This window comes from Panthera uncia, assembly GCF_023721935.1.
Source record: "Panthera uncia isolate 11264 chromosome B3 unlocalized genomic scaffold, Puncia_PCG_1.0 HiC_scaffold_1, whole genome shotgun sequence".
In the NCBI taxonomy this organism is placed as follows: Eukaryota; Metazoa; Chordata; class Mammalia; order Carnivora; family Felidae; genus Panthera; species Panthera uncia.
Genome location: NW_026057582.1, coordinates 74773772 through 74798840, shown reverse-complemented (window position 1 = coordinate 74798840; position 25069 = coordinate 74773772). Strand labels below are relative to the sequence as shown.

At 36.5% G+C, this 25069-nt stretch overlaps 3 protein-coding genes across 6 annotated transcripts in view; all 3 read right to left on the bottom strand.

The window, feature by feature from the left end:
* Positions 1 to 25069, bottom strand: part of LOC125909756 (olfactory receptor 4M1) — a 118631-nt gene that overhangs the window by 10197 nt on the left and 83365 nt on the right. The gene's annotated exons all lie outside the window — the stretch shown is intronic.
* LOC125909771 (olfactory receptor 4S2-like) lies at positions 5400 to 6436 on the bottom strand. Its single transcript, XM_049613235.1, is given in 2 exon segments — positions 5400 to 6072; positions 6074 to 6436. Coding segments are annotated over 2 exon segments (939 nt in total). The 5' UTR covers positions 6404 to 6436; the 3' UTR covers positions 5400 to 5463.
* On the bottom strand, positions 18606 to 20141 carry LOC125909764 (olfactory receptor 4Q3). Its single transcript, XM_049613228.1, has one exon. It carries the CDS (start codon positions 20075 to 20077, stop codon positions 19130 to 19132), a length of 948 nt encoding a protein of 315 aa, XP_049469185.1. The 5' UTR covers positions 20078 to 20141; the 3' UTR covers positions 18606 to 19129.

Sequence of the window (25069 nt, the reverse complement as noted above, 5' to 3'; positions counted from 1 at the left end):
AAATAAATCTTGATAAAGGAAAACAAAGCTACAAGTATCACAATGCCATATTTAACTATGTACTATAAAGTGACAATAATTAAAAACAGTATGGAACTGGAACAAAAGTAGACACATAGATCAATGGAACAAGATAGAGAGCCCAGAAATAAACTCACATTTATACAATTAATCCATGACAAAGGAGGCAAGAGTGTACAATGAGGAAAAGACTGTCTCTTCAACAAATGGTGCTGGGAAGACTGGACAGGTACATGCATAAGAACGAAACTGGACCACTTTCTTATACCATACATAAAAATAAATTCAGTATGGGTAAAAACTTAAATGTGACACTCCAAATCATAAAACTCCTGAAAAGAACATAGGCAGTAATTTCTTTGACATCAGCCACAGCAATATTTTTCAAGATATGTCTCCTCAGGCAAGAGAAACAAGAGCAAAAATAAACTGTTAGGACTACATCAAAATAAAAAGTTTCTACACAGCAAAGGAAACAGCCAATAAAGCATAAAGGCAGCCTACTGAATGGAAGGCAATATTTACAAATGATATATCCAATAAGGAGTTAATATCCAAAACATATTAAGAAAGAACTTAATACAACTCAACATCAAAAATAATAACAAATAACCCAATTTAAAAATGGGAAGAGGATCTGAATAGACACTTTTCCAAAGGTAACAATTGGCCAACAGACACATGAAGAGATGCTCAACATCACTAATCATCAGGGAAATGAAAATCAAAGCCACAATGAGATATCACCTTATACCTGTCAGAGTGGCTAAAATCAAAAAGACAAGAAATAGCAAGTATTGGTAAAGATATGGAGAAAAAGGAAATTTTATGCATTGTTGGTGGGAATGTAAATTGGTGCAACCACTACAGAAAACAACATGGATGTAACAAAAAATTAAAAACAGAAATACCATATGGTCCAGTAATTCTGATACTGATATCTGATACTGGATATCAAAAGGATATATGCACCTGTATATTTATTGCAGTATTATATACAATAGCTAAGATATGGAAGCAACCCAAGTGCCCACAGATAGATGAATGGATTTAAAAAAAAGGATGTAGTATATAGCTACAATAGAATACTATTCAGCCATAAAAAAAAGAATGAGATCTTGCCATTTGTAACAACATGTATGGATTTAGAGGGTATTATGCTAAGTGAAATAAGACAGGGAAAGACAAATGCCATATGATTTTACTTACAGGTGGAATCTAAAAAACTAACTAACTAAATAAATAAATAAATAAACAAACAAACAGAAACAGACCCACAAATACAGGGAACAAACTAATTGGTTTCCAGAAGGAAGGAAGTTTTGGGGATTGGCAAAATAAGTTAAAGGGATTGGGAGATGCAGGTTTCCAGTTATGGAATATACAAATCACAGGGATAAAAGATACAGCATAGGGAATATGGTTAATGGTATTGTAATAGTGTAAAATGACAGATGATAGCTATGCCAGTGAAGAGCATAGCATAATGTATAGACTTATTGAATCACTATGGTACACATGTGAAAATAATGTGACATTGTGTGTCAATCAGATTTCAATTTTAAAGAGAGGGAACATGGAGGAAAATTAAATACATATTACTAAATGAAAGAAGCCAATCTGAAAGGCTACCTACTGTTTCATTCCAACTATATGACATTCTGGAAAAGGTAAAACTATGGAGTCAGTAAAAAGATCAGTGGTTGCCAGGGCTTGGGGTTTGGGGATTGGGAAAGGGAAAGATGAAAAGGCAGAGCACAGAGGATTTTTAGGGCAGTGAAACTACTCTGTATAATAATATAATGATGGATACATATCATTATACATTTTTCCAAGCCCACAAAATATGCAACAGTAAGCATAAATCATAATGTAAACTAGACTTTGGGTGATTATGATATGCTGTAACAAATAGATCACTCTGTTGGGGAACACCGATAATGAGGGGAGTTATGCATGTGTTGGGGCAGGAAGTATATGAGAAATCCTAGTACCTTTCCTTTAATTTTTCTGTGAACCCAAAAACTGCTCTAGGAAAATTTAGTCTTAATTTTTAAAAAATCAGGAGAAAGAAAATCTCTCTCCTTTCAGGTTTCTATATCTACTCTCTGCCATTCCCTTCAGGCACAAAGGTATTAACAGCTCTCCTGCTCCTTACCCTTGGTTATATGCTGTCCCATGTGACTCCTCCATATCTACAATTTTATAGACAGTCCCTCTGTGAATTTCTCTTTGTGAATTATCCTATCTTGAGTGTGTCATCAGCTTTCTGATAAGAGTCCTAAATGATACAGTTTTCTATAAATGTGCCCTTAAACCCATCAACTTGCTCCATCCTATTGCCTATACCTTTATAATTAAGATGCTCCATCATCATCTTAAATAATATAAATTCCCACTCTCTCTCTGTTTTCCAAAGCCTCCCTTCCTGGGGCTTCTATCCTTCTGCTTTCATCCATTTCTACTGCCCCCTATGCCTGCTTCACAGCTCTCATCTTAAAAGTGCTTTTGGCCACTGCTGCATTGATTTCTTGAGCCTATCTCCTCTTAGTTGTTTTTCCTGGGACACATCCTCCCATACTTTCAAAGAAAGTGTACTTATAGAGTAAATTTTATAAATCTTTGCATGACTGAAAATGTTTTATTCTACTTTCACACCTGATTGATGGTTTTGTTCTATATAGAATTCTTGCCTGAGAATCAGTTTCAGTCACTTTTCCACTGTATTGAAGGGACCAGTGTTGTTATTGAATACTCTAGTGCCTTTTGGATTTTGCATACTTTTTTTGTGGCCTGTATTTTTCCTCTCTCAATAATTTTATAATCTTATCAATCTCTAGGGTAATACAATTTCGTAATAATGTGCCTTAGTTACTGTTTTCTCATCACTAGGGTAGGCACTCAGTACATCTTTTGTATCTGGAGACTTAAACCCTCCTGCTCTGAGTTTTCTTTTCATTGTTTCTTTTAAATTCTTCCCCTCTGTCTTCTCTGTTCTCCTGGGACAAATATGAGTTAAGTGTTTTACCTCTTGACTTGAATTTTCATATTCAGTTGTTTGGAGGTGACTGGATGGCTCAGTTGGTTAAGCATCCAGGTCAGGTCATGATCTCACAGTTTGTGAGATCGTGTCCCAAGTTGGGCTCTCTGCTGACAGTGCATAACCTGCTTGGGATTCTCTCTCTCTCTCCCTGCCTCTGCCCCCTCCTGCTCATTCTCTCTCTCTCTCTCTCAAAACAAACAAATAAACATTAAAACAAAAAGATATCAATGGTTTTTACAATGAATTTGTGTTATCTCTAATTCCAAAATTCCCTTTTGCCTTCCTAACAGCTCACGTTTTACTTCAACTACCTTATGTATATTAAAGACTTAGGCACCAAAACTTTGACCAAAGGCAGAGATCAACAGAGCAGAGCTTACTGACTGCTGGGCTTCTGATCAAGGTTCTAGCAGAGAGGCAGCCATTCCATTTGTGATCTCCAAAGGAAAAATGTGAAAGACTTTTCTCTAACATAGTTTAATTTCTTAATGCAAAGATGTCAGTATTCTGTTTGTGAAGTGTATGCCTGTGTGAGCATCTGCGAGTGAGGGGTGAAAAGAAAAGGTGGTAGACTGAACCATTCCTTTCTTTTAATTGCCCTATAACTAGCCCTGAACCCCACTATCATCCTTGCCTGGTGCCCTGGCATCTCAAACATGTCAGGGATTCTGGGAGATAAATCTGTCTATTTCTCCTCAATATTCCTCTCAGTTGCTACTTTCATGTTAGCCTTCTCTCCTCTGCCATATCAGTTACCCCGCCTTTGTCTTGTCTTTTCCAAACATATGTTGAAATCTTTTGTCTGCATCTAACTTCTGTCCTATTTGTGAGTCTAAACTTTTTTCTCGTTTGTTGTTATTGCTATTTTATTTAGATCTTCGGAGGAAAAAGGAAAACTCATGTAGCCCACAATTTTAAATATAAGTTCAGTATATTTGTTATTTTTTAAAAGGATAGAATGATCCTTTTTCACAGAGGAAAGGTAATATGAAAAATAACTATAGGGAAATGCAACAAAAGGTTAGTGGTGGTATTTTAATATTTTAACGGGGTCACCATAAATAATGTCGTCTCTGTTACTAAGGGAAAAAAGGAACAGTGGATACTGGGATAACAACAGGTAGACTCTGTCACAAATAGGTATTGTGCATCCAGCTCTGTGCCATACATAGGGAGTAGAAAAAAGGTAAGATATGTTATTTATATCATTAATAAATTACAGAAATGAGGTAAAATCCAGTAAGGGAACAAAAACTGGGAAAAATGTCTGATACCATTTTATAAACCATATGGAGGTGTGCTTAAGGCACACAGAAAACAGATGTTGGATGAAAATAGTCAGGGCAGAATTCTTGAAAGATATAGAGATATAGAAACAAAATCTAAGAAGTTCCTCAGAATAAAATTGCTTTTCTGAAGTACTGAGACCATCCAGCTATCCTCTGACCTTACTAAGAACACAACAGAAAAGAATCTATTCTGTCCCTTTCAAAAATTGAAAATAAATTTAACCAAAAATGTATAATATATCTCCTTGACTTAGTCATTGCAATAGTTCAAATGTCAATTCATTTTAGTTGCTTTAATTAGTCTGTTCTATGTATTGCAAAAATAAAAGTAGGATAACTTTTAGTACAAATAATATACTACTAGGATTATAGAGAGTATTCAAATTTTCCAACAGGATCTTTAAAAAATTGCTCCACACAAAATATGTAAAATGTACCCCTTTTCCCCCTCTAAAGAAACAATCCTTTGGGTAGTTTATGAATGTACACTAACCTCTTAATTGTATGCAGCGTATATTTCTATGTATGCATTTTCACTGCATTCTATGTATGTACTATCATTATCTCTTTATGAATCCATTTCCCCTACTAGATTATATGATATTTGTGGGGAAAGACTAGGAAAGGAAAAAAGAAGGAAAAAAAAAGAAGGAAGGAAAGAAAGGAGGAGGGAGGAAGAGAGGGAAGGGAGGGAGATTGGGAGACAAGGAGGCAGTTTCTGGGAAGTTAGACTTCTGTTTTTAAGAGAAATGGTCAGATTCCTCAGAGATCTTTCTCTTGTAACATCATTCTACATTGTTGAATTATAGTTTAAGAAAGCTTAATTTGAATTGAAGGGACATAAAGCAGTTAAAGAGATACTGGCTCAGAGTGTTTACTCTCCTACTCTAAAAGTAAGAGAGGATAAACCTTGACAGTATAGAAACCTAGACGGTATAGAAAGGCTTAAGTTTAGCCCACCTAAACATAGAAAAAAGAGTCTCAAATTATTCCTGGTTAAATGAAAAGTACAAGATAATTGAATTTTAGGGACTATTCCTTAAAAATCATTAATAAGTTACAGATAATTGAAGGTATTAGCTTATTCTCTGATTTTGCAATTCTGACAAGCTATCCCTTCTCCTTTTCCTTCAAGGAGACCTTGCGACTCCATATCCGTTTCATGGCATTCTTTACATCCTCATTCCTCAGAGTATAGATGAGTGGGTTTAGCATTGGGGTAATGGTAGTATAAAACACAGACACAGCCTTATCCAGTGGGAAAGTAGTGGAGGGACGAAGATAAATAAATATACAAGGGACAAAGAAGAAAGTTACTACAGTGAAATGAGACCCACAGGTAGAGAGAGCCTTGCGCCGGCTCTCTGAAGACCGCTTACGAAGACTAAACAGAATGACCGTGTAGGAGGCCAGAAGAATGAGGAAACACCCCAGAGAGATGAGGCCACTGTTGGCAACCACCAACATATTTACGAGGGTTGTATCAGCACAGGCAAGCTTTAGGACTGGGTGGACATCACAAAAGTAGTGGTCAATGACCTGATCATTGCAGAAAGGCAGCTGAAAGGTCAGAAGGGTCTGAACAAAGGAATGACCCAGGGCTCCTAACCAGGACAATGATGCCAGAACAATACAAACATTGGCACTCATGATGGTAGTATAACGGAGAGGTTGGCAGATGGCAGCATAACGGTCGAAAGCCATAACAGTCAAAACAAAAAATCTCCGCACACCCAAAAAAGTGGAAGGTAAACATCTGAGTTACACAGCCCCAGTAGGAAATGGTCTTTTTCTCAGAAATAAAGTCTGCAATCATCTTGGGTGCTGTGGCTGAGGAATAGGCAATGTCCACAAAGGACAGGTTACTGAGGAAGAAGTACATGGGCGTTTGGAGCTGGGGATCAGAAAAGACCGTAAGCAAAATGAGCAGATTTCCCACCATGATCACGATGTAGAAGAGGAGAAATAAGGCAAAGAACATCAGTTGCATTCCAGGATCTTGGGAAAGTCCTAGGAATATAAATTCAGTGACATTATTAGCCACTTCCATGGGGACCCAGATGGTACTGGCTTGGTGGCTCTGGTTCTCTGCAAAAATAAATAAATATAAACCACTGTAAGCATGGTACAGCCTAAAGGAGAAGTCTTATGAAAATATTTAAGTGATGCTAAATATAGGAGAGGAAACTTCATATTTCTTAGGCATAGTCAATTTTCTTACCACATTATTGACTCACATTTGATTTCTGTTACACTCAGACCTATAGTTCTTTTCTCTCAAATAATAATCTAGAGAATATGACGATTTTTTTTATTGGATTTAATGTTGTTCCCTAATCCTCCCTCTCTCTGTCTCTCTCTCTTGTATTGCCAGAAATTCTCTTTCAGATGGAAAATTTTAAATCAATTATTAAATAAATTTTTGAGGCTTAAGGCAAGTATAAGAAGTCAGAATCCGAGATTTGATACCAAATTTCTTAGATGGATCTTTTTTAACATAATGTACAGAGATCAACTTTAGAAGAATAACATTCTACTCAATCAAATGATAAAGACTGTTTTTAGTTTCTAAATTAGGTTGGGAGTTTCAATACAATTAAAGATTAAGTCATTTTTAGTGATGAACAACAGAAGAAACAGAGGTCTCCTGCTTACCAAAAACCCATGCTTATAAATAACATCCTGGGAGTTTGAGTCCTAAGACTTAGTATGCATGTGAAAATTTCATTTTGCTTGTCAGTAAGGAATACCTGAAGAGTGGTCAACCTATACAGAGAAATGCTTTTCTCTATGTTGCTCTAAAGAGTTGAAAAGCTAAAACATACTGAGGCCCCTATCATTCTCAATCCCTTTGCCTTGAAATAGCCTTCTGTCCTTGTAATCAGAGGTAAAAATCAGTAGTTAAATTTCCATACAGAAAAGCTATAAATGGTAGTTAAAGAATAAGTCTAACACCATTTTACAAACTATACACAGGGATGCTCAGGGAATACAGATAAAAATATTGAGTAAAAATTATCAAGGAAAAATTCTTGAAAGAGTTAAATCATAAGACAGGATCTAAAGAAGTTCCTCAGAATAAAAAATGGCTTTTCTGAAGCATTGCAAATTACTAGCTATCTTTCATCTTTGCTAGGAACACCTTTTTTCTGCCTGGATAGTGAAAGCTGAGTGATTTAAGTTTGAACACCCCCACCAAATGGATTACTTTAAGTAAATCTATTTTCTCAATCTCAGTCTTCTCATTTATAAAAGATGGGTAACAAAAATTATTTTACTTCACAGAACTGTTACAGAAATAAAATGAGATCATTTGTGTAACTTTTTTTGTATTTATGAGATGATTTACTTTGTCATTTGAGTCTGTGAAGTGTGGGATCTTTTTAGTAAGTAGAAGTTTTCATTTGATCTATTCATTATATAAAAATTATATAGAAAATATTAAAATTTATCCATAATTTTATTCCTGAGATAATAAACAATAATATCTGTCCATCTCCATGGTAGACATATTATTAATAGTGGTGATACTGGTAGTAAATATTTACTAAGCACTTTACTATGTGCAGGATTATATGCTAAACTATTAGCATATGTTACCCCATCTATCCTCACAGCAACATTTTAATTTCTATCTCCATTTTAAGGAGCACAAAATTTTGAAGAGATTAGGTAAATTATCTAGTAAAACACAGTCAGTGAAGAGGCTGGTATTTGAATTGAGACATTCTGATTCCAAAACCCACACAACACTCATCCCCCTAAATAAATAATAGGTAGAACAATAAGTGAAAAGATGATAATGATAGATGATAGATAGATAGATGAAAGAAAGAACTAGAAATAGAAAAAGAAAGAAAGAAGATAAACTTCTCATGAAAAGGAATTCCTTTTTTTAAAAAATCAACTGTGCTCTTATGGTGTAAAGTCCTTTGATTAGAGGATACACTCCAAGTCCTCAACATCTTTGAATATTCTGACACTACAACAGCAAAGCCAAATTGTTCTCAGTCATAACCAAATGGCAGAATCATAAGGGTTGAAAATCATTTAGGTAATAATAGAAAATTTCTATTGTACTTACTATTGTCTAAGTGGTAATAATTCATTTAATCCTCATAACATTCTTACAGTGTAGGCTATCCTCATTATCCCCACTTCAGAGATGAGGAAACTGAAGCACAGAGAAAGTGCATAACTTGCCCAAGGTCACAGAGCTAGGTAATTGACAGAGTTGGTATTGGAACCTAGGCAAAAGGACTTTAAAGTTTATTTTATTTTTTTATTAATTTTATTTTTTTTAATTTACATCCAAGTTAGCATATAGTGCAACAATGATTTCAGGAGTAGATTCCTTAGTGCCCCTTACCCATTTACCCCATCCCCCCTCCCACAACCCCTCCAGTAACCCTCTGTTTGTTCTCCATATTTAAGAGTCTCTTATGTTTTTGTCCCCCTCCCTGTTTTTATATTATTTTTCTTTCTCTTTCCTTATGCTCATCTGTTTTGTCTCTCAAAGTTCTCATATGATGCATACTCCTGGAGCTGTGGGACTGTGGGCATAAAGTCAGCATGCCTTCTTTCTCATTTAAAAGTCTTAAAATTTCTGTAATAACCAAAAGACTCCTTTTCTGCTAATTGTGAAGGGTTTTTTTGTTTTTTTGTTTTAAGTTTATTTATTTATTTTGAGAGAGAGAGTGGGGGAGGGGCAGAAAGAGAGGGAGGCAGAGAATCCCAATGCAGGGCTTGAACTCACGAACCATGAGAGAACCATGAGATCATGACCTGAGCTGAAGTCAAGACTTAGACTCTCAATGACTGAGCCACCCAGGCACCCCTAATTGTGAAATTTTGTAAAGCTGTATCCAGTACTTTGAGGCAAACACTACATTTACAACTGGCAAGATCATCACAACATTCAGAGTTTGTGCCCAACTTTGCTTAAACTTACACTGAGGATGTCATAAGTGATGTGGTACTGATAATCTTGATGTTATTTCATTGACATGTGTTGCCAGAGGAGGCCCGCGTGTAAACCAGCAATCCCAGTTCTAGAGGAGAGTCGGAGACACGTCTCCAGAGAAGGTCTTCACTGAGTGGAATGTTGGAAGGTGAATTAGAGTTAACCTGATGATGAAGAAGACTGCAGAGTGAGGGCAGAGAAGACAGGGCAGGGCAGGAAGGACATTCCAGGCCTAATAGACTGGAATATATGAAGACAGTGTAAATCATCACAGCATCCCCACTGGGGAATGCCAACAGGTTTGACATGATTCAACACAGAATACATGAAAGCAAGTGTCAGGAAGTGAGGCTAAAAAGGAAGAGGAGCTCAGATCATAGTCTTGTATGTTAAGTTGAGGAGTTGGAATTTATTGTGAATGATTTGGCAGATCATGAAGAAAGATCACTCTAGCAGCAGGAGGGCAGCAGGAATAGGTGCTGAAGAGTAGCTGTTACAAAGAAGCCTGAAACCCAACTTTCCTAGGTTCAAATTCAAGCTCCCCTATTTGTTCACATTAGGACTTTAGGAAAGTTACTTAACTTCCCTTTCCTCAGTTTTCTCAAGGGTTAAATGTAGATAAAAATACCACACAGCACTGGGGTGCCTGGGTGGCTCAGTTGGTTAAGCTTCTGACTTCTGCTCAGGTTATGATCTCACAGTTTGTGAATTAGAGCCCCGCAACAGGCTCTGTGCTGACAGCTTGAGGCCGGGAGCCTGCTTCAGATTCTGTGTCTCCCTCTCTCTCTGCCCCTCCCCCACTCACGCTCTGTCTCTCTTTCCTTCAAAAATAAATAAACATTAAAAAATTTTTTAAAGGAAATAGCACACAGCACATAATTGCTGTAAGGATTAGGTGTGCATCTTATGTAAAGCACTTATGTACATGGCACACTATAAGTGAACACATAATCATCATCCCCATCTTTGTGACCAGAGAATATGCTGACTGGAAGGAAGGAGAAAAGCCTGGATAGGAGTCATTGTAAGATGCTAAATTCCTTACTACATTCATCTCCTAATTCCCATTTATATGTATTTCCATGCTTTCCATTTTTACAAAACTTACCTACTGATGACACCCACTTTCTCAAATATATTCTTTGACTTAGAGTAGTAGCAGAAAATAGTGCATATTTTTTAATCACTTTAAGAGTTCAAGCAAGGATACCAAAGATGTTTGGGCAGCTACCGTATTCTTCTTGAGTAGTGACAATCTCAACTTTATCCGGGATCACCTCAGAAGCTGATTAAGGTAATTCAAGTCTAAGACCAAGATCCTTCTACTATCTTTACTGGGAGAAAGAGAACAGGATTTAAAGATAGAACAACAGAGCCTGATTCAACAGCTCTGCCTCTTACAGGCTATGTGATCTTAACACCATTTTCCTTACTTCTATTAACTTCAGAGTCCTCTCCTGTGAAAGAATAATGCCACACATGGTAAGGATCAAATTAATTAATGGACACTAAAACAATAAGTTACCTGTAAAACTAAGTCATAATCATTTCAGTGAAAAAAATTCAGAAGCATCAGTATCCAATGTCTGAACACTGTGGACCAGGGCTTGTATGGGACTCATCAGCATTTCCACCGGTCTGTACAGGTTCTTAGGTCAAATTTTGTCTCTCAGATAATGCCAAAGAATATACACTAGTTATAATGGTACCTCTGCTGTTAAAGAAATAAGATCGCTCATTTATTTAACTCCATAAGCCCACTTGAATTATTTCAAATAAAATAAATAGCAAGACTGCAGTGCCCTGAAATTCTCTGAGAAAGAGATTTAGTCTTAGTTTCTTCTGTGAACAATTTGCAAAGAACAGGGATTAAATATTCTGTTTCTCCTTCCTAACACCGAGTTCCATCCCACGGCAAGCTCTTTGCGCAATAGTGTCCTTGACATCAATATCCCTCATAGAGACATGTACACAGAAAACATGTACGTTTTCATGCCTCTGGTCATTTGACATCATTTTATTACCTGTAGATACTTTGAACTTTTACCTATAGAAAAATTTAAAGTCCTAATTTATCCTGTCCCTCTAATTGTCTACAATTGAGAAAGAAACTTACTAATTATGTGTGGAACTGAGAGATAAGGAATAATAATCTGAATAAGGCTTCAAAACGACTTGCAAATGTGTTAATGTAACACAATGTAGGTTATTTAAGGTACCATCCATATCATCTTCTATATTTCAGGCAACACCAATATTTATTTATCCTTTCACTTAATAAATATTTATTGAGCACATTTTCTGTGTCTGGTGTTATGCCGTGAATATAAAAAAGGTAAGTAAAACCCAATACCTGACATAGTCATTCATTTTAGAGTAATATGTTTAAAAGGCCTTCTCAAATCCTCTTACATTGAACCATAACTTATGTAAAATCTTATACTTACATAGATAAAAAAAAATATTAGTAATTACTTGACTTCATTCCACTCATCTAACCATGAGTGAAACTAGTGAAGTGTAAGAGGAAATTGAATTATGTAGGCTGCACTGCTAGTGATAAAGCTAGAACTAAATTCCAACTGAAATAATATTGATACACACATTAAACTATAGCAAACTATTTCCTAAATCACTTAAAAGAATTATTAGAACAGATGTTGTAAGTGGATGAAGAATTTAATGATTTCTCTTTATCCCTGAATATGATTTGAATCAATGAAAATTGCCCTTGCCTCTCACCCTGGTTGTTAACTTATCATTACAGATGGGAAACTTACTCTGGCTGTCTTCTTGAGTGTGGTCCCACGACATGGATTTGGACAACCTGAGATCTTCTTAGATCAATAAACCTTTCTGAGATGGAAATGTGATCTATATCTAGATATTCACGCTAAAAGATTGAAATGTGTACAGTGATGTTTCTCTTATGTGTGTGTTGCATTTCACAAGACGATTATGCCTACAGCCTGAGAAGAGGTCCTGTTTGTTCATTTGTTCTCTCCTTCTTTCTCTCAGGATTTTATGAGCTTATAGCCATGCCATGGCTTCTGATCTTGATCTGTAAGACTTTATTTCTGTATTCCTGGCTGCCAGGAGAAAGAAACTGTCAGCAATCTTTATGCATCATCAGAGTCCTGAGGGAATGGCTGGCCAGGTGATTAGGTAGCATCTAGAGAGTATTATTAGGCAGGAAAGTGCCAAGTATAATTCCCATTAAGTGACCCCTTGTAAAACCATATTGAAGGCTACTTGGTAAATTGCTAGTTAAAAATAAGCAGGCCATTTTTGCAGCTTTGCACAATTTACTCATAGCTAAAGTTGGGGCAAAGGAAACTTGGTGATGCTCAGTATCACTATATTGGACCACTAACCCAAGTATATTAGTTTATAAAACTATTAAAGTGTTTTCATTTAAAAATTCATTTTAAAAACTACTGAAGCTCAAGTACAGAAGCAAAATGTTTAATTTAGTGACACAGTAAAGATACTGCCTCAGTCCTATTATTACATGCATGAGTTTCTAAGAACTTAGGTTAAGGGGGCTTGACAAAAATTGAGGATTACACCTCTGCCCTCTAGTATAAAATGTGTTATTGAATTGCAGCATGAACTTCCAGGTCATGCCTAAAGTTCTGTGTGTTTGAATGGCACAACCACAACAAGAGAAAATACAGTAATTCAAATAGCATTCACCTCAGGGTGCTTTTCTAAGGCAGAAAGGATGATCACATTGCAGCCTAGAAAGGCCTTTTGTTGTTGTCAGCAGCAGTTTATTGTCCCATGACTCTAGGTTATAAATAAAGGGGCTGTTCAGACAAGGAATGGCTAACTGTGAGCATACTGTGTTCACTGGATTCCCCACTCAAATTCTTTTTGAGATGAAAAATTGTCATGTGTTTCTCTTTCTTATCTTTCTTTTCTTTCCTTTCTTCCTCCCTCCCTTTCTTCCTGCCTAAGTTCCTTCTTTTATTTCATTTCCTTCGTTCCTTTCTTTAAAAACACATTTAGTCAGACAAAGAAAGACAAGTGTTGCATGATTTCATTTATATGTGGAGTCTAAAAAAGCCAAACTTGTAGAAACAGAGAGTAGAATGGTAGTTACCAAGGGTGGGGGTAGGAGAATTGGGGAGATGTTGTGAAGGGGAACAAGCTTACAACTAGAAGATCAATAAGTTCTAGAGATCTAATGCACAACATACCAACTGTAGTCAATAATTACTTCAAAACTGCTAAGAGATTAGATCTGAAATGTTCTTCCCACAGAAAAGAAATAATAATAACATGATGTGATAGAAGAGTTGGCCAAAGTTATAGTAGTAACCATGTTGCAATATATAAACATCAAACTAACATATTTTACATGTTAAAATTACAAAATGTTATAGGTCAATTGTATCTCAATCTGGAAAAAAAAAACCTTATCAAGAATTTATTGGTGCTGGGCACCATGCCAGACACTCCAGATACAACAACCACTGAATAATGGAGCAGCCCAATGAGTGAGGGAACAAAAGTACAATAACTATGGTGTGTGTTATGCTGATGAAAGATAAGCACACCAAGCTATGAGAATTCATATGAGGACCAATAAATAAAACTCTACAAAGACAGGCTCAGAGATGACTTGCAAGAAAATAAGACTCAATCTGAGTACTGAAGGCAAGAAGTGGGTCACTAATTCCAGCAGAGGCAGCAACATCTTCAGAGGCATGAAGATATGAGGAGAACAGCAAGTAGTTTACAGGCTCAAGCAACGCGACAGGACTGAAACCATAAAGGAGGACTGGAACCATGACTTGGTCTCAGAACAAGCGTAGTCAGTAGACCTGAGCCCAAGGTTTAGAGTGGTACTGTAGCCCAGTGAATAATGTGGGGACTCCTAGGCATTACCCTAGATTTTCTTATCCCCATGTATACTCTATTTCCCTACAGATTCCATGATAATATTTGTACCAGAGTCTAGGACAAGATACAACTTGCAGATAAGAAACTATATATCTGAAGAAAAAAAGAGGACAAGATTGATAGGGACAGGAAAGACTTATTCACTTAAGAGAGGAAGCAGACTGTACTGTGAGTATTTACATTATAGATTTCACCATTTTCTCTAAGTAAAAGAATCTCACCAGGTGCTTTGTTTATGGGATAATTACAAAAAGCGTCTTGAAAACATAATAAGCATAAAGATAATAATAACTAAAAATACAATAAATAAAAAATGGATAACTTAGATAAGCCTATTCATTAAGGAAAAACTACTGAATCTAATAAAACAAATATAAATAAAATATGGAGTTTAGCTAATAGTATGTATCAGCTTTGGCTCATTAGTTCTGACAAATATGCCATATCATGTAAGATGTTAACAACAGGAGAAATGGTGCAAGCTGTACAGAAACTCTGTACTATCTTTGTAGCTTTTCTATACATTTAATTAACCAGAACATTTCAAAAACACTTAAAATGTGATTTTTTAACATAATTTTGAGAGTGCATATATTGCCCAATATGACATTTCGTGTCAAGGTTGGTTTCAATGTCAATGGGGGAGTTACCAGGGATTTTACTATCATATGGCATGGATCTGGAGTCAAAAACTCTTAATTCATCTTTCTGTCCTGTGATTCTTCAGGATCAAACAATTGTACAGTCTTCTTTCAGCTTCTATTTCCCTTTTAACATAAAATATAATAGTAATGGTAACATAAGCAGTCAATACTTACTGAGTTCTGTCTTATGCAGAAATGCTTGTTAGGGCTTTACAAGTATTATTTTGTGTAGCTTTCCTGAGAACCTTATGCTCTGTACGCTATTATTGTCCTCACTGTATACTCAAAGGAGCATTGAGAGATTAAGTTCCTTGTGCCCTAGTAAGTGGTGAGCTGGGCATGATGAAGCTGTCTCACACCAGGGTCCACACTTCTGACTTACTCTCTCCTCTGTGCTCTATTCTCCCCAATTATCTGGACTTACATACTGTCTTAGAATGCTCTTCACATTCCTCTGGTGTTTATTGAGAGACTTCATAATTAGATATTTGGGCAGTCTGTTGATGTTTGGTGGAACACCCAAACGGCAAGATGTCTACCGCATTTCTAGGCACACAAGAGGCACTCTGGAAACAGTTATTAAAATAATAAATGGATAGTAGATTAATAATGAATTAATGAATTAATAATGAGTGAATGAATATTAAAAGATCAAAAAAATCACCAAGAGTTGTTTATCAGAGGAATATCTCCCAGGAAATGTTTTTTATAAATGAAAAGTAAATGTGTGGCACTGGGGTGGCTCAGCCAGTTGTGTCTGACCAGCTCAGGTCATGATCTCACAGTATCTGAGTTCAAACCCTGCATCTGGCTCTCTGCTGTCAGTGCAGAGCTCTTCAGATCCTCTGTTCCCCTCTCTCTCAGCTCCACCGCCACTCATTCTCTCTCTCTCTTTTTTTCTCTGTCTCCATCTCCCTCCCTCAAAAATAAACATTGAAAGAAAGAAAGAAAGAAAGAAAGAAAGAAAGAGAAAGAAAGAAAGAAAGAAAGAAAGAAAGAAAGAAAGAAAGAAAAAGAAAAAGAGAGAGAGGGAGGAAGAAAGAGAAAGAAAGAAAGAAAAAAAAGAAAAAGAAAGAGAGAGAGAGAGAAAGAAAGAAAGAAAGAGAGAAAGAGAGAGAGAGAGAGGGAAAGAAAGAAAGAAAGAAAGAAAGAAAGAAAGAAAGAAAGAATGAATGAATATATTGTGGTGGCATGCTGACTTCTCTCCAATAATACTTTGTAGTTTCTAGGGCCCTTAAAGGGAGAAATTTGACAAAGGGAAGTGGGATTTTGTCTTCTTTTTTTTAATTGTTTTTATTTTTTTATTTGTTTTTAATGCTTATTTTTGAAAGAGAGAGAGAGACAGAGAGCACAAGTGGGGAAGGGACAGAGAGAGAGGGAGACAGAATCCAAGGCTCCAGGCTCTGAGGTGTCCACATAGATCCTGATGCAGGTCTCGAACTCACGAACTGTGACATCATGACCTGAGCCAAAGGCAGAGGCTTAACTGATTAAGCCACCCAGGCACCCTGGAAGGAGGATTTTCTTACCACATTGGCCCATTCACAATGTGTACTTTGGAGCTAGTTTATAAATGTGCAATCTTACTTTACATGTGTTCTGGAAATATTAAGTCAATAATCCTCTTATGATATGATAAACCAGGCTTGTCTTTGTCTCCTTTCAGTTATTTCAGTACCCCCTCAAAGGACCACATGATCTGGAAACAGGGGGCAGACCTACCCCAAATATCCATGGGACCCAGAGCAAGAATACAAACGCAGCCCAAATAACATATGGCTAACAGCTTTAAATCAATTTTAATAAACTTAAATTTTCATACTCTGAGAACAATATTCTCATACTCTCATATTTGCTACAAAATCCTCCGACTCCTTGAATTTGTACACCAGAATGGCAGTGTGGAAAGAGCAAGATTTGGCCCTTAGTCCCCAGCCTACCTCTTCTTCTGGCTCTAAAGCCCAACACAAGAGGCCTCTCATGTATGAATATGGACTCTGCAGCCCAGATTTCCAGGCTCTGTCCCCTACTTTACACACAGTGCCCTCAACCTGAAGGTTCCCATGCCAGTGATATGGTCTGTCCTCAGGGGGATAGACCCAAAGAAGAGGCTCAGGCAGACCCTGGAAGTAGGCTCAAGGCATTTAAGAAGAGAACTCTGGAGATGATAGCAATTGTGTACAGTCTGAAAAATAGAAATGTTATCAACTTATTAATAAAGAGAATTTTAATATAGATAATGGATTAAGCAACTATTGGAGGATTAATAATGCAAAAGGAAACACACACAAGTCTTGCTTTTCTGAATATAATGCTACCAATCCCAGATATGAACAGGACATTTGAAATGATTTCCCAAGACTCTAAATTTTGCTAGGAAAGAGGAACATTAGAAAAAGGGAGGTTGCGTCCAGCTGATATGAAAAGAAAGCCTGGAACTTCATGTCCCTGCAATGTGTCTGGCTAACCCACAACACCACTTAAACCTTCTTGTCAACTCACACATTACTCTGTAGCTAACAATGTTCTCCTGTCTGCTCTTCTAGATGTTCACTACAGGCAAAGGACCTCTGTAGAAATGTTGTGGAGTGAAAGAGAAGAGTATGATCCGTACCAGGGATACTAACCCACTCAAACTATCAAGAAATCATCCAAGCTCTTACATGACCACAGGCATTGCAATTTACCTAGTAAATCTTAATATTAGGTGGAATTTCGAATATTCTTTCCTTAGTTATGTTTTTTAGCTAAGTGATTTAAAAAAAAACCCTCTCCACTGCAACTGATCAGGAAATAAGTGGGCACATACAAAAATATTGCTAAAAACCCATAATTAAAGCATTATTTAGTAAATAGAATTAATACCCTTCCATAGACATAAAAAGTTGCAAAGATCCTTATGCCAGAAACAGATAACCTTAAACATAAATGTTTTGTGCATGTTTTTAGTGATCTCCTACCTCTGAAGTTCCTCTCTAGGTAAAACAGAAAATATACAATTAGTCCATCTAATTAGGGTAAAGACTTTCTGGAAAGAAAAATATTAGCTTAATCTTAATTATCTAAAATTCCTAATTTCTTACTTGATCATATTTTTTCTGAGTGATCTTATGAAAGTCATTTAATAAATCTGTTTGTTTGTAAAATTGAAGTTGAATAATATTACCTACTCCGCAAAGTACTTTTGAGACTTAGAGGTAATAACTATGAGTACTTTAAACCACAGTTCATTTCTTCACCCCTCCCCTTACAGGTCAGAGCTCTTAAACATTATGATCAGTTGAAGAGCTAGCTTATCAACTTGCCCCAGTGTGATTCCACCCAAAGAGAAACTCAAGAGGAATGGCATGCCTCTTCTAGAGAAGCCTCCACAGCAGGACACTAGGAGTTTCCATCACCTGGCACTTCCTTCCCTTCACACGTAAGCTTCACTAAGAGCATTGCTCACTATGTGAGTTGAATTCAAGTGCATTTCTAAAATTTGGCACAATATAAAACATAGTTCCTGGGTGAACATTAATATGCGGGGTGGTTAGTGCTGTTTCAGGTTTTGTTAGAGACAGGATGAGAGGGATTCACACTGCTTCAGAAGAGACCCTGATGATATATCAGAAGGAACTTCCTGACACTAGAAGTTGTTACAGCCAGAGGACCAGGACAAAAAAAAAAAAAAGGTGATGGGATACCTTCTTTCATTTGAAGAGAAGTTAAAAGTAAAATGAGGGGCCCCTGGTTGGCTCAGTGGGTTAAGTGTCCAACTTGATTTCAGCTCAGGTCATGATCTCACAGTTCCTGAGTTTGAGCCTTGCATCAGGTTCTGTGCTGACAGTGCAGAGCTTGCTTGAGATTCTCTCTCTCTCCCCCTCTCTATCTGCCCCTCCCTTGCTCACACTCACTTTCTCTCTCTCAAAATAAATAAATACATAAACTTTAAAAAAGGATTGTTTAAAAAATAAAATAAAAAATCAAAGTGAAATGACTTAAAGACTAGTTATAGACAAAAGGATAGAAGAGTTGGACTTTCAAGGTGTCCTCTTGAGCCTAGTACTCAATACCTGGGCCATTACACATTCCTGACTTCCCTATTTAATATTTAACATCTGACAAAGTCACTATGCCTCAAAAGCAATCAACAGCAATTATAATGTTTATGCTGGATTTTATACCAAAGTCATCAAATTGGTTTCATGCATGTACTCATGTACAGGATGAGTCAAGAATGTCCCAAGAAAGTTATGTTTTATAAATCACATCTTCCTGTTCATCCTTTAATATGGCAGAAGGATGCCACATGCTTTTTTCTCAGCTTCTTCATGACTGTCTTCATTTCAGCATTTCTGAGTGTGTAGATGAGAGGATTCAACATAGGTGTGATCACTGTGTAAAAGACAGAGAATACCTTATCCACGGAGAAGCTGCAGAAAGGCCTCAGGTAGATGAATACACATGGCACAAAGATCAGGCTGACCACTGTGAGGTGGGAGGCACAGGTAGAGAGTGCCTTGCTGTGGCCCTGACGGAAGCGAGTTCTCACAGTGATGAGGATGATGGCATAAGAGAATAGCAAGACCAAAAAGCAGACGAGAGATAACAGACCACTGTTTGAGACCATCAGCACCTCTACTACATATGTGTCCGTGCACGCTAGCTTGATGACCTGTGGGACATCACAGTAGAAGTTGTCCAGTTCAATGGGACCACAGAAGGGCAGCTGTATGACCAGTGTGACCTGTGTGATAGAATGGATGAAACCTCCACACCAACAGGCAAAAACCAACTGAAAGCATAGCTGACGATTCATGACTGTCAAGTAGTGCAAAGGATTACATATGGCAACATACCTATCATAGGCCATGACTGTCAGCAGAAACATCTCACTGGCTCCCAGAAAGTGCAGGAAGTAGATCTGGGCCAAGCATCCTGAAAAAGAGATGATCTTGTCTTGCTGTAGGAAATCTCCTAACATCTTGGGCACAGTAACACAGCTCAGGCATAGGTCAATGAAGGACAGATGGCCCAAAAAATAGTACATAGGAGATTGGAGCAGGTGAGCATCAGCTCGCACTGTTACAATTATCAAGAGGTTTCCCAAAACAACAGTCATGTAAAAAAACAAAAATATTAAGAAGAGAAATAGCTGTAGCTCCCAAGAGGATGATAGGCCCAGAAGAACAAATTCTGTCACTTTAGAATCATTTCTTTTTTTCATCAAGTCAAGAATACCAAGTGACCTAGAGAAAGAAGAATTGGAAGAAGAAAGATTTAACTTAGACAAAAATGTATATATATACACACACACATATATATATATATATGATTTGGGGCCTGGTGTTTATGGAATCATATTCCAAGATGAAAAACCTTTTTAAAAAAAATTTTTTAACATTTATTCATTCTTGAGAGACACAGCATGAGTGTGAGAGACACAAAGTGAGAGAAGGAGACACAGAATCCAAAGTAGGTTCCAGGCTCTGAGCTCAGCACAGAGCCCAATGCGGGGCTCAAACTCATGCACAGTGAGATCATGACCCAAGCCACAGTTGGACGCTTAACCAACTGAGCCACCCAGGCGCCCCCAACATGAAAAATCTTAAGCAATTTCTGTGAGGTAGGAAATATATATTCCTGTAAAAATAGAACAAGAAATATATTCCTGTATAAATAGAACATTGCATTCGTTCCAACCCTTCATTCCTATAATGCTTTTAAGTTACATTTACAACAAACTAGGGAGGGAGAAAATTACCTGGACATGAGGTGATGAGAACGTGAAAATCATTCCATTTTTGTAAGAGACAAAACTATAGCCTTTAATGGCAAGAGTTCTGGAATGAAGTCTAGATCCAATGCCCAACTCAACCACTCACCAATTCAGTGACCTCAGGCAAGGTATCAAACCCAAGTTTCATTCTTTGTTTATTCAATCTAATATAGGCATAATAATATCCTCCAAGGTTGTTTTGAGAATCAAATATAATCTATGAACAAAATGCACTTAAATAAAAAATTACTTAACTCCCTAAAGTGGGGCAGTATTTCTTATTAATCTCTATACTTACACCACAATGCTTACTGTGTAATAATTTATCAAATTGAAGGAATAATGCTTTGTACTATAAATTACTATACTGTACAAAGTTAGTAACTATTATAAATGCACATGTTAAGAAACAAATTATTTAGGAAGGATTGAAAAGAAGCTCATGTTCTTTGTTTTTATTTATTATCATAGGTGATGGAGGTTGGAAAATTTCTAGAAACTGGGTAACAGGAAATTAAATCTTTGTCTTTAAAGTTTAAGGAATCATCTAACTTAAGATGAGTAGGATAGTGGCTAGAACACACTAATCACCAAAAGCAGAGACCAAGGGCAATGATCCTTATCATTGGGACAGGTACAAAAGAGGCTCATTATGACCCATTTCATAGGAAAGGATAATGAGGGAAGTCAGAATTATGCTGCTTTTGGACTTTTCAACAACCATAGGTACACTTAAAAGAAATAAAGTTTACACTAAGATATTGTTTTATCCATTTTCTCCTTCTCTACATTTACATTCACTTGCAATATTGGGTGAGAATATCTCAGATTACAAATAAAAAAATCAGGGAACATTGGTACATTCTTTCCATTGAAGTGGTTAAGAATTAGCAGATGTTTCTCCATCTAGATTAGATTTTCAATCTAGAACTAGCTCTTGGTAAAATATTAAGTGAGACAAAATTTGTATTTTTTTCTGTCTTCAGTCTCAGTTATGCATTCCAGGTTGTACTTGGTTCTCTCAAATAAGTCAGGTAAAGTTATCTGATACTGATAATTATTCAGATAATCCAAAAATAAGAATTCTTAATACCAAGAAATTTTGCTTTACACATTGTTTCAAGATAAGCAAGTGAGAGAGAGATTTGGGGCCAAAGGAACTTTTGGATGTCTTGATCATACCACATATGTGACCATCCTCTTCACCTGCCTATATCAGGTGCCCAGGTGCATCTAATTCTACAATCTGATAAATAATGGAGGGAACAATCTCACTCTGTAGATTCATTTTGGAAAACAAAACAAAGCAAAAAAGACAGGAAACCATTTTCTGTCATATGTACAGCCCTACTTGAACTCTAATAGAATGGAAGTTTCCCAATCCTCTTTGGATATACCAAAGATTGTGAATTTCCATATGGAAATGGCAATCTGGTGTTCTTTCCAATTATCTAAAATATTTAATTAGACGAGGTCAAGTTTTCATTGAAATTCTGCATCTAATTTCAAACCTCATCTTTGGAAAACTAGAAAGAGCCTGAGAAAGAACAACCAAAATTATTTTTTAAAATTCAAAAGAGGTTTCTGAAAACAAGGAAGAAAAAAACAAGTGGAAAAGCAGACCCAAAGTATTCTTATAATTTATGGCTGAGTAATAATGTGATTATTTCCTAATGTGAAAACAATATGCAAAGGGTAGTCACTTGTATTACACACTTATTATTTCCATAGGACAGATATAAAGATAAGCTTGTACTAAAACAGACAAAATTAAACCAATCAGAAGGGTAGATTAAGAGTATGTAAAAAATATTAAAACCTAATTACTCCAAAACATTGTTAAGTCTTAGTCTATGATCTAACTTTTTAAAGTAATATTTAATATTCAGGGACTTCAGTACAATAAATATTTTCAGATCATCCCTAGGACATTAGCATAATAGGACTTCACTAATAGTGATGTTGAAATCATTACATTTCATGAGACAAATACAGACAACTCTATATTTGAGTTTTAATTGAGGTATGGGCTAGATTCTGGTTATTCTTAAATTTCTTACGAACTGAAGAAATTTTCTGCCTTCAGATAATATGAAAACACAATGCCAACCAATATAGAAAGTTCATTTGCAGTATTAACTGCCATGTTTGGAAGAAATATTTCCAGTTTCTGTATTTCTGAAGTCTCTGCTCACAGTAAGAAATCCAGCCTGTGAGTATTCTGTGAAGGACAAAACCAGCACTATCTCTAAGCATGAGGGACTGTCCATCACCTAAAAATACCTTCCACCACAACATTTTCCTAGGCTGACCCCCTGCTGGGATCTGGGAAGCAACATTCACCCTATCAAGTGTTTCATGCTTCACATTCAAAGAATAAACTAAGAATTCGTGAAAGTCAATAAATATGTTTTTAAGTTGGCAAAAAGAGACAAAGGAATTGAGGAGAATGCTTAATGAGAAGTGAAAGCCTTTATGGAAATACCCAAAGCAGCACGGAGGAAAGAGAACAAAACCAAACTCTTTAAAAAATCAAGGGCTATTTGTGGACAGTTAAGCAACTACTCTAGTTTTTCTACGCAAGGAAAAAGAGAGGTCTACACAGAAAATACTCAAAAAAAGGAATAAAATTTTCCTTGTGGGAGTGGTTGTGGTTTTTTCAAACAATGTATTTTGCTATTTTGTCTATTTTTGCCTGTGTTGAGCTAAAAGTATTCTCAGAAGAAGAAATTTGACCACAACAATGACAGAAAGAGATTTACCAGTTGAGGCTTAAATGCTATGTGAACTTCTTTTGGGGGCATCTGATGTATTTTTTAATTTCTCCTGTAACACCAGGAAATGTACACCATTCATTGAAGATGATACCTATGATGGTATCTCCAACTGAGAAGGAAGGTATAATCTTTCTGCTCTAATCTTTCTGCTCTAATCTTTGTTTGAAATATTGCATCTTAAATTTCATTTGGGAGAAATTAAGAATTTAGCAAAAAGCAACTGAAATAAATAAATGGAAAATAGGATCTAAGAGGAACTACTGTAGAATTAGGTAATCCTAAGACAATACTGCCATGGGTCCAGTGCTTTTGTTATATTAAGCTGATCCTATTTTATCCAAACCTTGTTTTTACCTTCCAAGACATCACCAGTCCTAGAATTCCCTGATGCTATGAGAATTTCATTGCTCTGTGAATGCATCTAAGGGTATAAACCTAGAACAAACTCAAATGATTTCTTAAATTTAAAAACAATGAATGTCAGAGAGGTATAAATATGGTTTCAGAGATAGAAAGAGGAGCAAATGGGGTGAGTGGAGCTTTAAAAAAACACATTTTAGAAACTTACATGATTACATGTCAGGAGCTATGTGGGTTTGAGGAAGGAATGTGTTACCCTGCTATTCCTCCCACCAATCTCTTCATACTTTCAGACCAGCAAAATTATAAATTCTCAGATGATCATCATAGTTGCCCGAGTCTGTGCCCTAACTGCTTTCTTATAAGTCACGCTCTAGTTGAGGCCTGGCTGTACAATTGGAAAGACCTCTTGTCCCCAGGGCTCTGGATGTGTCTGAGGCTTTTACGGTTCTTATGCCATTGCTCAGCCTAATGAGCCTTAGGATTCTCTAGGCTGCTGTTGTCTGAATCTCAGTTCTTGCTAAAAAGCTGAGCTTAGACCCCACAGACTCCAAAACAGTCAGACCTTATTGCATAACACAGCCCACCCCTTTTACTTACTTTGGATTGATTAATTTGGCACTGGTTATGCTACCAATTTCCATGTGTCAATCTATACCTGAGTAAAATGATTCTCACTGCTTTCTATATGAAACATGGTCCTGAAGTAAGCAAGGCTGAATGATAAATACTAAGTTAGCACTGCAAGCTATAGAAGCAGAAACACTTCCCTCAAGGTGTTACAGAGCCTTCATTACAATACCCGAGTCTCTTGATGATACTTCAAGCAACTTATCTAATTGGTGCCTATGTATGGATCTTATACAGAAAACACAGCTGCTGTGACTAGTAATTGAGTATTTTTTATAAATTGTTGCTGTCAAATATAATTTTTTAAATGTTATAAACAAAATTCTCAAAAAGGTGCTTAAAACATGTCAAAAATTATATTTAACTCTTAATGAAGAAGAGCAGGATAATGAAGCCAGTTCAAAAGATAATATAAAAATGTGGCTTCAACTCTGGAAAACAGTGTGGAGGTTCTTTAAAAAATTAAAAATAGACCTACCCTATGACCCAGGAGTAGCACTGCTAGGAATTTACCCAAGGGATACAGGAGTACTGATGCATAGGGCCACTTGTACCCCAATGTTTATAGCAGCACTCTCAACAATAGCCAAATTATGGAAAGAGCCTAAATGTCCATCAACTGATGAATGGATAAAGAAATTGTGGTTTATATACACAATGGAATACTACGTGG